Here is a 13,869-nt window from a genome sequence, read left to right on the forward strand (position 1 = left end):
TCAGTGCTGGAAGAAACAGAGACAAGAACATGTGTGATGGAAAATCAGAGAGAGACAGAATGTAAGTGAAGTGTATGTGTGTTTGAGAGACCAGGAAATGTGGGAGGGACAAAACATGAGGGGTCAACGGAGACAGAGCATCAGCTGAGGCAAATGGGAGCTGGAATAAAATAAAATAAAATAAAATAAAGGGAGAGAAGTCAGAGATGAGTCAGAAATGTGTTATAATAATAATAATAATGCTATTTATATCGCACCTTTCTGAACAATGTTACAAGGTGCCTTACACAACAGGATAAATTAAATAAATAAATAAATAAATAATACATTTTATTTGTGGGCGCCTTTCAGAGCACTCAAGTACGCCTTACAGAACACAGTTAAAAACAAGCAGCACTGTATCAGTCAGCATAAAATTAAAACAAAGCCGGGTAGACAATAAAAAGTTAATACAACAGATAAGTATAAAAATAATGCGCATAGTCAAGATAAAACAACAAAATACAATAAAAATATAGGACATAATGCCAGATCTGCTCCACAGAACAAGGCAAAACACGTTCAGGATAAAGTCACAAGAGCCTAATTAAAACGAAGAGAATTAGAGCCAAGAAAACAAGGATTATGACAGAAACAATTGAAATTAGGCGATCAAAGAAATATAAAATATAAATAATAAAAAATGTAAAATTGTAAAAAAATATAAGATATAGAAACAAATAAGAATCGAGCAACAACGGATTTACTATAATAGAAAAAAGCCTTCCTTGTCAAAGCAAGTTTTAAGAAGTGATTTAATAGAAGGCAGTGAGTTTGCTAGCCCAATTTCCTCAGGTAGGGAGGAAGCTCCAGAGCTGCAGGGCTCTGACAGAAAAAAAAAAGAAGACAGCAGTAGATGCAGATGCAGTCATGAAGCATAATGCTTACCTGGTGGTAAAATATTTTGTTTTGCTCTCAATGAACAGAAATTGAATCCCTCTGACGGAAACTTGCCCTCGCCACAACGTACACATGTCACAATATGAAAATTACACAACCTTCTGTTGCCCGTGTTCTCTGGACGTGATGTCAGAGGAATCCAGAAGAGCGAGTTAGGTAGCTTTCTCAGTTTGAAAAGAAAACCTGAAAGAAAGCGCGAATAAAAGTCATTCAACTCAAATGTGTAGAATTGTGGCCCTGGTAGCGGCTTTGTTTTAGCTTGCTATAGAGGACCAGGGCTGTGTGGTCATCACAGATAACTATGACTTGAGGATTTGCTGTCTTTTAACCTACTCGTGTGGAAAAATCCCTCGGCTACTGTCTCGGTGTGTCTCTGAGGCATTTTCTTGTTGATCTGTCTTTGTTTTCATTCAAAACATTCATTTCAGTAGGCCAGAAGCTCTGGTTTGTGTTTATTCATAGTCAAATCTTGCGACTCCTGTAAGCAGGGCCTCGGGGTTTCCTCTAATGGCCCCGTGATGTTTTAGCCTCTCTGCCCTGTTTGTTATTGCTTTAACAGCGTCACCGTCACCAGAGCTCAACACAGTTACCAGGAGAACAGAGTCACCGAGGAATAAAGACGAGAAAGCTGGTGATAAAGGAAATTCAAATTGCGGGACCAGTTCAGAGCGACTATAACAACATCTTCTACATGTACAAGCCCCCACCTCGACTGCTGCTTTGAATAAGACTGCAAAAATCACTGTATTTTTTTTTAACGGTTCAACAATGCTCCTTCCAGCGCATTACAACCCACTGCCGTATAGGTACGAGTGTTTATATTGATTTGACTTTTGTTCAAACTGCTGCAAAGCACAGAGTAAACGTTCGACAAAAGAGTTAATTTACCCTCTGTAAGTAATTAACTTTGACATCATATGCTTCCCATGCTTTGTTCTGGTGGTCACACCCATGACGCAAACAAAATGGTTGCATAATACTTCCTCCTCTATAGGGTACAATGACTTCTAACCAACTGCATACATTGTTTTACAGTGTGCCTTGAAATGGGCATGTTGCACTTAGTGGAGGGCGGCGGGAGAATGTTAAAGAAAACAGAGAGGAATCACCGAGTATACTAAAGTGGACCCATATGGTGGGAACCATGAGGGTCTTTGGTGTGATTCACACAAGGTTGCGTGAATGACCCCTGGCTCGCAACATGTGGTGACTGATGGGCCATTCCAAAGTAAAGGCTCGTTTGTTTGTGTCTGGGAACACGTGTTCAGTTGAACCATTTTTATAAAAAAAAAGGGGGGGAAAGGTTTATACAAAGTTATTATTAGAATTAAAATTTATTTTCATACTATTTTAATTGTTTTTCTGTCTTTGAGTATATATATATACACTACCGTTCAAAAGTTTGGGATCACCCAAACAATTTTGTGTTTTCCATGAAAAGTCACACTTATTCACCACCATATGTTGTGAAATGAATAGAAAATAGAGTCAAGACATTGACAAGGTTAGAAATAATGATTTGTATTTGAAATAAGATTTTTTTTACATCAAACTTTGCTTTCGTCAAAGAATCCTCCATTTGCAGCAATTACAGCATTGCAGACCTTTGGCATTCTAGCTGTTAATTTGTTGAGGTAATCTGGAGAAATTGCACCCCACGCTTCCAGAAGCAGCTCCCACAAGTTGGATTGGTTGGATGGGCACTTCTTGCGTACCATACGGTCAAGCTGCTCCCACAACAGCTCAATGGGGTTCAGATCTGGTGACTGCGCTGGCCACTCCATTACCGATAGAATACCAGCTGCCTGCTTCTGCTCTAAATAGTTCTTGCACAATTTGGAGGTGTGTTTAGGGTCATTGTCCTGTTGTAGGATGAAATTGGCTCCAATCAAGCGCTGTCCACTGGGTATGGCATGGCGTTGCAAAATGGAGTGATAGCCTTCCTTATTCAGAATCCCTTTTACCCTGTACAAATCTCCCACCTTACCAGCACCAAAGCAACCCCAGACCATCACATTACCTCCACCATGCTTAACAGATGGCGTCAGGCATTCTTCCAGCATCTTTTCATTTGTTCTGCGTCTCACAAACGTTCTTCTTTGTGATCCAAACACCTCAAACTTGGATTCATCCGTCCACAACACTTTTTTCCAGTCTTCCTCTGTCCAATGTCTGTGTTCTTTTGCCCATCTTAATCTTTTTCTTTTATTGGTCAGTCTCAGATATGGCTTTTTCTTTGCCACTCTGCCCTGAAGCCCAGAATCCCGCAGCCGCCTCTTCACTGTAGATGTTGACACTGGTGTTTTGCGGGTACTATTTAATGAAGATGCCAGTTGGGGACCTGTGAGGCGTCTGTTTCTCAAACTAGAGACTCTAATGTACTTATCTTCTTGCTCAGTTGTGCAACGCGGCCTCCCACTTCTTTTTCTACTCTGGTTAGAGCCTGTTTGTGCTGTCCTCTGAAGGGAGTAGTACATACCGGTGTAGGAAATCTTCAATTTCTTAGCAATTTCTCGCATGGAATAGCCTTCATTTCTAAGAACAAGAATAGACTGTCGAGTTTCAGATGAAAGTTCTCTTTTTCTGGCCATTTTGAGCGTTTAATTGACCCCACAAATGTGATGCTCCAGAAACTCAATCTGCTCAAAGGAAGGTCAGTTTTGTAGCTTCTGTAACGAGCTAAACTGTTTTCAGATGTGTGAACATGATTGCACAAGGGTTTTCTAATCATCAATTAGCCTTCTGAGCCAATGAGCAAACACATTGTACCATTAGAACACTGGAGTGATAGTTGCTTGAAATGGGCCTCTATACACCTATGTAGATATTGCACCAAAAACCAGACATTTGCAGCTAGAATAGTCATTTACCACATTAGCAATGTATAGAGTGTATTTCTTTAAAGTTAAGACTAGTTTAAAGTTATCTTCATTGAAAAGTACAGTGCTTTTCCTTCAAAAATATGGACATTTCAATGTGATCCCAAACTTTTGAACGGTAGTGTATATATATGTGTGTGTGTGTGTGTGTGTGTGTTTCGTGCAGATGCACGAAACAGGCTTGTACTGCTATGCATTAAAACTTTTTTTCTTGCATCTGTATTGATATTTTGCTCCGCATTAGTTGAGCACTTCTATCAACACCATTGATGGTTTCGGGAAAAAAACGCTATATATATATATATATATATATATATATATATATATATATATATATATATATATATAGTTAGATATATAGATAGATGTGTATATATATGCATACACACATAGACACATACATACATATGCATACATACACACACATATATATATATACACACACATATGTATATACATATATATATATATGGATAGATATGTAGGAAAAAAAACTTTTGATACATAGCACGGTTTTTTTTCCTACATCTATATTGATATTCCGCTCCTTATTTGTTGAGCACTGTTATCAACACCATTGATGGTTTCTGAAGAAAAAAATCCGCTATATCTATCTATCTATCTATCTATCTATCTATCTATCTATCTATCTATCTATCTATCTATCTATATATATATTATATATATCTATGTATATATATATATACGGCATTTCAACAAATTCATATACACTATCAACATACGTATATCAACATTTGTAAAATGCACAGCAACAATAATCATGTCAAGAAAACGTCAAAAGAAATTTCACACCACTGTTGAATATAGAGCTTTTAGTCCTAATAATACATAAAAAGGATCCTCATGGGGGCACCTCTTTCCATGTCATAACACCAATCATCCTTATCAGAAGGAAATCGTTCAGAATTTTGACCAATTCTATAGGAATTCAAAACAGGAAAAGCAAAAAGTGGGAGGACAATCCTTTTTTCTTTCCCAGTTTTCTCGGTATAATCACTTTGCATCCTGTTCCTGTTCCTGTTCCTGTTAAACTCTTCAAAGCCAGCCTTACGGGACACTTAGATTGTGCCAAAAGGGAAAGAAGACTTCAGGACTTGACACCCCCCCAGTAAATTCCTCCGAGCTCCAACATTTGTGCAAAAGAGGTGGTATAGCATGAGCGGGCCTCATGGTCACTTTCAATAACATTAACTGGAAACAAGCCTAAGACAGGAAGGGGATGTGATTTGACGGCTGTTAACATACTTGGTACCAGTTCTGGTAATCGTAGAAGCATGCCAAGAATTTTGTTTTTAGTCTTGAAAATGGGTCAAAAATGTGACAACAATTCCTATTAAAGTTCATCTTGTTTCATTGGAAACTACGGTATAAACTATTGGTCATTTGTAGCAAATGGGAAAATTCATGAGGAAGTCCTCAGGTAAGGCCAGAACCAGGAATTTTTTTCACCTTTCATTTAAAAAAACGTCAACTTTTTTCATTCAGTGTTTCACTTTGTTTACAAAACTACCCGTAATTTTAGATTTTATCCCATCAAATGTTCCCCAGAAAGCATTGTTCCATGTGAGATAGGCCCTGATCATTTGATATCAAAAATTCCTGTCCTGGTTAGAGACAGCAGTAACAGGGTGTATCCAACTCAGTTTGCACAATTATCAAACCTAATTGTTATTCCTCGCCAACAGACAATAATCTCTTAACCTGATGTAAAATTCTGGCAAATCATTATGTGGATTGACAACAGGGTACCGATGGAAACTGTAAAATCTGTTATGGTGACTCCTGAGAAACAAGGAATAAGCCAAAAGAAGAAGATTATGCGGATTGACAAGACCACGATTGGTCGAGGCTCCATACAGGATTGGTCAAGACCCGGGTTAACAACGGCCCCCATTGGTGCTGTGCCCTCACAGGGTACCAATGAAAACTACAAAATCCGCTGTGGCCACCCCTGAGAAACAGGGGACAAGCTGAAAGAAGAAGATTAAACTTGACGTTATGTTTTTAGCTGAAACATGGTTGGATGAAAACAACAGGGCAGCGGCTTTTACTGAGTCAGTGCCCCCTAACTTTAACTTTCTGGATGAAGAGGAGGTGGAGAAGCCGCTATATTCAAAGATGTAGTCTCATGCAAACAATTATAATTTGGTACTCCTTTCTCTGTTATATAAATAGCAGCACTAAAACTATTCCATTAAATATCTATAGGCCACCCAAATATTCAGCTACATTTTTTTGATGACTTTGCAGAATTGCTTTGCATTATTGTAATTGACTTTGACCACGTAATTATTACTAGTGATTTTAATATTCATGTTGATAGCCCAAATGATGGGAATGCTCAAGAACTTTCCTTTTTCCTTGAAAACTTCGGACTCTCTCAGCATGTACAACAGCCTACAAACAACAAAGGCCATATACTGGACTTGGTTATCTCCAAAGGTCTTAATATCTCCACTGTCATGGTCCTTGATGCTGCCTTATCGGATCATTTCTGTGTTTTGTTTGTTATGACTGTCAGAGTGGACACTTGGTCAGAAACAGTCATAAAACAAAACAAAACAACAACAACAACAAAAAAGATGTATCAGTGGATACAGTAGCGTAGCAGTTTTTCAGGCAATCTTTTTGATACCACCCTCCTCTCTGTCAACATCAGTCAATGATCTATCACCTGGACAATTTTTTTGGGGGGGGGGATTTTTACCCCTTTTTTTCTCCCCAATTGTAGCCGCCCAATTACCCCACTCTTCCGAGCCGTCCCGGTCGCAGCTCCACCCCCTCTGCCAATCCGGGGAGGGCTGCAGACTGCCACATGCCTCCTCCGATACATGTGGAGTCGCCAGCCGCTTCTTAACACCTGACAGTGAGGAGTTTCACCAGGGGGACGTAGCGTGTGGGAGGATCACGCTACCCACTCAGTCCCCCCCCCAACAGTTTGCCTGTTTGTTTTATTGTTTTTACTCTGTGTGCTTTTGATTGTTTGTTTTATTGTTTTTATTGTTTTTACTCTGTGCTTTTGCTTGCTTGCTTGCTTTTATGTTTTTTTATCATTTGTTTCTTGTGCTTTTGCCTGTGTACTCTGTAAAGCACTTTGGGCATGAAATGTGTTTTAAAAATAAATTTGCCCTGCCTTCCCATATTTCAACTCATTTTCAATTGTTTTTCTGTTGCATTTTTGTCTTTGTTTTTCTATGTATCTCACCGCATGCCTGCTTGTCTACCTGTCTTCCTGCCCGCCTGTGTCTCCGTGTATCTTTCTGTCTCTCTTTGTTCTTTTACTTCTCCCCCCTCTTTCCTTCAGTTCATCAGCACAACCCCGATAAAGGGTTCCAGGTCGGTTAAGAGGCGCATCTCACAACGGGGCATTTTAACACACACTACTAAGCCTACTTCAGGATTTCATTTCCGTGCACTTTTCGTTTTGACCATGGGCTCAAGATCAGCCTTTCTCTTTTAAAATGGAAATTTCACAATTATAGCAGAGATCTATGAAAAAGAAAGTCCCATTCCCATACATAAGCCCCGAAATGTATGGAATGACACATTTTCTTTCTGTGGAAAAAGTCTCAAGTTCTCATCTAAAATGCTGGCTCAGAGTGTGGCCCGTCTCTTAAGGGAGAAGCCATTCCCATGTACATATGAGGCAATGCTTTAGTCTTCTGTTAGCTCTTCAAACCCCCCCTCCCCCCTCCCACGGAATCTTAACTGCTTGTTATCATTTGCCTGGAAAAGAATTCAGATATAACAGTCCGACAAGATAAATGGCACACGGGTTTGCATAATAGCACCCAAGTCTGCATTTGTTCCCACAGGATTTATATTTTCAATTTGATGACTCAGCCGCATAACAATATGCTTTTTCGTGGAAGTCTGATGAATTCCACGAGCTGGGCGTCTGTCAGTGATCGTCTGACTGATAACAGACAATGGTGATTTGATGAAGGGGGTCGTCTGAAGTGTTGAAATTCACCTCCCAATGTTACTCTTCCCCATGGCAGCTTTTTATATTTGAATTAGATTTTAGATAGGAATGAGAGCTGCAGCATCTTCATAGTGTGGACATTTACAACCACATGAGGGCACTAGTGATTTTCTTTCTTTTTTTTACTTCTCATCACCCTTTTCCATATGCATACATACACAAATATACAGATTAATGGACTTTTACACTGAAGAGCTGCCCAGTGAAACCACCGTCTTTCTGCTGTTGGGGAGTGCATTGCTAACTAGCTTCTTTCAAGATCCAATGGATAACTTCTGGTCACAAGCTTGCTTCCAATAAATGTTATTTAAAGTGATGAGGCCAGCCCATCTTCTGCATAACTCCTGGAGCTTGAATGACTGTCTTCTCTTACTGTATATTACCTAAGGGGAAGTCATGGCTTTGAAGAGTATCAAACTCATTAAAAATACACAATAACTCGAGGTTTTCTGTGACATTTCTACAAAAGTGAATTAGAAAAGAATGCTGAAAGTCCTACCTTTTGACAGTTTACCCAGAGTCTTATCCAATAAAGACCTCATTCATACTCTCAGAGCAATTAGATAAGCCACAATAGTCAAATGACAACTACTGCAGGATCTTCCCTGAGTGTTACGTTACCGCTTATCCTAACTTGAATAGATGTTTTAACTTGATTCTGTTGAGACTAGAAGTTCATTTGACTGAATAGAGTCGACATTCCTCGTGTCCTTTCACAGTTATAGAATTTGGAAATTTGTCGCCCAGATTTCTCTGAGAAGAAGCTATATTGGATTCCCTGCATCATTCTACAATGGGCAAATGCTGTAGCATGAAGTGCATCTTCATTTTCTTCACTTCACTTTTTGTGGTAAGTGGAGTTCATATAATTGAATTTATACATCAAGGTGTTAAGTCAATCCAGATCATTAGAGCTTCTTATATCATAGTTTGTAAAACACCACACATTCATATCGATTTTACCCTTTTTTCAATTTCAAAGTTAAAACAGGATGTGACCAAAGGCCTAAAATGTGAAATGGATGAAATCTCAAACAAAGAAAAGACTACTACACTGTTAAAACTATATTAATGCAACTCCTTTTATAGAGACACATTTTTTTGTACGTGCTGTGTAGCCAAGTGAAATAAACATCAGAGATGCTTTGCTACAAGCAGAAATTGCAGGAGCTACTTAAAGATGTTGCAAATTACTCCTCTTGATGGTATTCCTTGGTGGCAAGGTGGTCGGAGCATTTGTATTGCGATGAACCCTTCTGCATCTTCAGCAGGTATTCTCAGGGTTACAAGCGTTTCACCCCTTAGCCCATATGCCTCGCCTGAGTGGGGCAGTCAACACCAAATTAGCCTTCACCTACATAAGGGTTCCAACTGCAAGCTCTCATCAACCACAACCATCTTGAGCTGGTCAGCTGCTATTGCTATCTCCCCAATGGCTTGCTTCAGTTGTTTGGGTACCAAACCCATCTTCTGTAGGAAATAGCACACTGGTGGTGCTGGGAAACCACGGCTGCTGACTTTGATGGGGAATAAGGTTGCATGCCATCCTTTGACAAGAGCCTCATTGATCAAATCCTGGTACTTGGCTTTCTTCTGTTGGTGAGAGATGGTTAGCCTGTCCTCCCAGGGCACTGTGAGTTTGGCCACTAAGATAGTTTTTGTGCTCCTGGATACAAGAACCGTGTGTGGCCGGAGTGAGGTTACTGCCACCTCTTCCGGAAAGACAAGTCTCTTCTTCAGGTCCACTTGCATCTCCTAGTCGGAAGCCCACTAATACAGAGCAACTTTGGGGGCAAGAGAATTGAAAAGGTGGAGGCTAGAGAAAGAACATATGGGCAATGTGCTTATTTCCCATCAAAAGAACTGAGCAATTCATATTCTCATTACACTGTATAGGATTACTATCACTGAGATGTCCTGCTCACCTATCAGTAACAGGCATTGGTATACTTGATATTAGATTTATTTATTATATTATGGCCTTAAAGAAATTTATCTCAGTTGCATTAATTTTAGACTCATAAAAGCGAAGTTTCATACTTGTGCTTCAAATTAGGCAGTTTTATAGTAAAAATGCCATTTACGTGGCTCCCCTCATGCCATTGATATTCTAAGCAAAAATCCAAAATATCACGCCGGTAAATCAACACATGGTCCTTTCATAATTGCTTTAAAGAAATTTACAACAGTGTAAATATGTCACTCTTTTTTTTAATCTTTCTTGCTCAACCATATAACACAGCATCAAGATTCAAAATGTATGTTGGATGCAAAAACACATACAGGGAAAGTAAATGGGGTTAATCCTGAGAACGACAATGACTAGTATCAGTATTTTACATCATAGACAGACAGGTTTATCCTTCGACACCACACACACACACACACACACACACACACACACACACACACACACACACACACACACACACACACACACACACACACACACACACACACTGGAGAATCCGAAGAGCTCCAAAGGTGACCTGAAGAGATGCAGTTTATAAATTTGGAACAAATCGGTTTGCTGAAGTTTTAACAAAACAAGTAATGGTCACAGAAACGCCAAGAAATGTCACTGAGAAAGACTGGTGGGGTATCTCACAAAGCTAAATTGCACTATAGCACACCAGCTTTGCCATTTCCTAGAGATAACCATTTGAATCTATGAATGCCAAACTTGAATTTAAAACTAAAATTATGATTATTTTAACACATATCTTTTCATTTCCAGCAAAGAACAACAATTCAGGAGACATTTCGTGTCAGTTTTTGAAGCTATCTAGCCATCCTGTATTCTGCGATAACTCCGAGGAGGAGCCGTTTGTTGTCCATTCTACATTTTGACCTCCGTGTGGAAGGCAACCAAAATGCTGTTTTTACAAGGCTATCATTGTGTTTTGTATTCATTTTGCAGGCATCTGGGGTTGGCCTCATCGTTATCGGAGTGATGTCCCTCACGACCAGCTCGGAATTAGCCATTTTTTCCGGGAGCAGCCTGTCTCAAGTTGCTATACTGCTCATTGTTGTGGGCGTCTTTATGGCTGTCATCTCTTTTGTGGGCTGCTTTGGGGCGTTCATAGATAGTTCTTCCATGTTAACCGCTGTGAGTGATTTACTGGGTTCATGTTCCCTCATGGCCTCCTTTCTTACCACATTTTCATATTTGACAGCCGAAGCATCTGCTGAAGTCATGATGTAGGCCTACTGTTTTTAAATGTCACAATATGTCTAGTTTAATAGTAATCTTGGTATTCTCTGAATTCTGAGATTCAAATTCATATATTCTGATAATTTTGACTCTAATCTCAAAATTTGATTTTTCACACATAGAGATCAACACAATATGAGTAGGAGGCAAGAGAACTCACAACAAAAATCTTCAACAAGCTACTGGTGAAATGATTGCTTTAGCTTAATTACTGTGATTTTATCGTTACTTTGATATGTTTGCCTCAATAATCATCTAGTGAAATTTGGATTCAGTCCTAAAAGAGGAGACATGGAGGATCTCTAACATTTTGGAATGATCAAACATTACAGAAGGGCAGTAATTAATTGCTTTGACGTCTGAGTTGAAGGCCAAGTTTGAATGCTAAAGCCAAGCTAAGCCTTAACAGTACGGATCATTCACGCCTGACTTCACACATTTCACTTCACCACCCAATGGTCTAGTTCATCTGTGTCCTGATTGTGATAATCGGTTTGGAGATCATCGCAGGAATCGCCCTTTACGTCTTTCGTAGCAAGGTGAGACATTCAAATTCTTTCTGAAGTACATTTCCATCAGCATCGAAACATTTCTACAGTTGGGGTCTACAAGGGACGACGTGCCCTACGATGCGGCAGCTTCACTTGTTTTCCATCTTTTTCCTCTCTGAAGACTGCCGTGCTACAGATGAACAGCGCTATCAATAGCAGAGCCCGGGCGGTTATCACAGCATACAGCCCGGGGAACAGGCGCACCATTGACAACATCCAGGGAAAGGTGATATGCATGTAGAGCTTTATCGCAGATAGATTTGCCTGTGGTGAATAACAACGAAAGGATGCTTTGTGCAGCCTTGGATATTCTAAAAGCATTCAAGGTGCGTTTTTAATCAGGTTTCAAGTTTTATCTATCAAATGCAAAACAATACAGCGGTGGCAGACATCGCTGGCAACGAAATGCTATAGGCATCAGGCTAACCACAAAAAGCTACAGAAATATGACATACATTTAAAGTTAAGCTAAAATCTAAAATGTAAAATTTAACAGTATTTACAGGCCAAGAATGTTTAATTAAACTAAAATGTAAAATTCAACATTTAATAGTTCTGAAATGTAACTATTTACAGAGGTAAGCACTAAAATGACAACAGGAATAGAAATAAAAATGTCAGTGAGAAAATGAAAAATGGCATAAAGAATAGTACAGTGGCTGAGGAAAATACAGTTGTATAAATAAATAAGATGCAATGAATATGTATATGTACAGAGAGAGTGAGAGCGAGAGAGAGATGTGTGTGTATGTCAATCTTTCATATTTCAGTATGTGGCGTATCTCAATGTATGTGTCGAATCTCAGTGTATGCATGCTTGGCTCCAGTTTAAGTGCTGTGGTGCTGACAGTTATACTGACTGGTACACAAGTGTGGGATGGGGAAAGACTGATGCCGTGCCGGACTCCTGCTGCGTGGTGAAGACAGAGGGCTGTGGCGAGGATATCACCAACATACACAAGAAGGTGTGTGACTGAAGTTTACACACCCTGACTCATGTACTGTGTATCAATTAATTGACCAGACTAATTGATTAATTAACTGAACAGATTGATTGAATGATGCACGAAACCTCTTTCTTCATGCCTTTTCATATCATGTGACTGTGTATTCCTCTTTAGGGGTGTATCTGGGCTGTTAAGCGCTTTTTGTTGAAAAATTTGGTCTGGATCGCTGCCGTCTGCATCGCTCTCGGAGTTGTGGAGGTAAACTGTGGATGGCTCATTTCACACTCCTGTCAGGAGAAGGGTTTGCCAGGGCCAGCATCATATTTATTCAGCACTGATTTGAGTAGGCGGCACAGTGGCGCAGTGATTAGCGCGGTCGCCTCACAGCAAGAAGGTCCTGGGTTCAAGCCCCGGGGTAGTCCAACCCCGGTGGGTCATCCCAGTCCTCTGTGTGGAGTTTGCATGTTCTCCCTGTGTCTGTGTGGATTTCCTCCGGGGCTCCGGTTTCCTCCCACAGTCCAAAGACATGTAAGTCAGGTGAACTGGGCATACTAAATTATCCCTAGGTATGAATGAATGTGTGTGTGTGGGCCCTGTGATGGCCTGGCGGCCTGTCCAGGGTGTCTCCCCGCCTGCCGCCCAATGACTGCTGGGATAGGCTCCAGTATCCCTGCAACCCTGAGAGCAGGATAAGCGGCTCAGATAATGGATGGATGGATGGATGATTTGAGTAATGTTATGCTCTCACAGAAATGGTAATAAAGACCTTATTGTTGAGGATGACATGAAAAATGGGAAAAACTTAAGCCAGACACTTGATTGACCTGTCTACTGATCTATCTGTTAGGCCTACCAAGTAACTGATTACATTTTGTTTTGGTACAGGTTCTTGGAGTACTACTCGGGGCGTGTATGTGTACAGACATTAAACGGAGGAACTATCAAAACATAAAGTAACATCCAAATACGGCTGGCTCACAAAACTACAAATATCTGCAGTTATGAAATGTATTTAATTTACTTCAAGCAAGCTCATTACTTTTAATTTAGTCAGACTCAGTTTGTCTTTGTAAACGTTGGAATTTAAGATAATTAGGATTTATTCTTTATATGACTTAGTGTGTCCAAGTTTGTTGAAAATTATCCTTTCTCTCTTTGAAATCCATTAAGTCTTGGAAAATAATGGCAGACTTGTAGTGGTTATGGGGATACATAATTCCCCTTATTGAGCTAGTAGGAACGTTGGTTTACAGCTACTGTTTTCTCAGTTCGGGTTTACTGTGATACACTTCCACTGCGCGGGTTTTTGGTTGTTGTTATGGTGGAAGGAATA

General features: G+C 39.9%; 1 protein-coding gene across 1 annotated transcript; it reads left to right on the forward strand.

The window, feature by feature from the left end:
- The first annotated feature begins 8,617 nt into the window (after positions 1-8,617).
- On the forward strand, positions 8,618-13,493 carry LOC130127131 (CD63 antigen-like). The gene is made up of 7 exons (XM_056296704.1): positions 8,618-8,674; positions 10,745-10,933; positions 11,503-11,577; positions 11,711-11,815; positions 12,417-12,554; positions 12,711-12,794; positions 13,422-13,493. The coding sequence occupies exons 1-7, from the start codon at positions 8,618-8,620 to the stop codon at positions 13,491-13,493; spliced, it is 720 nt and encodes a 239-aa protein (XP_056152679.1).
- The last annotated feature ends 376 nt before the right edge of the window (positions 13,494-13,869 follow it).

This window comes from Lampris incognitus, chromosome 17, assembly GCF_029633865.1.
Source record: "Lampris incognitus isolate fLamInc1 chromosome 17, fLamInc1.hap2, whole genome shotgun sequence".
In the NCBI taxonomy this organism is placed as follows: domain Eukaryota; kingdom Metazoa; phylum Chordata; class Actinopteri; order Lampriformes; family Lampridae; genus Lampris; species Lampris incognitus.

Excerpts from the sequence above, each read along its gene's own strand:
- LOC130127131 (XM_056296704.1), top strand. The coding sequence starts at position 8,618 with ATGGGCAAATGCTGTAGCATGAAGTGCATCTTCATTTTCTTCACTTCA. Across the intron at positions 11,816-12,416 it reads TTGACAACATCCAGGGAAAG|TTTAAGTGCTGTGGTGCTGA; the intron begins GTGATATGCATG and ends GCTTGGCTCCAG. Across the intron at positions 12,795-13,421 it reads TCGCTCTCGGAGTTGTGGAG|GTTCTTGGAGTACTACTCGG; the intron begins GTAAACTGTGGA and ends GTTTTGGTACAG.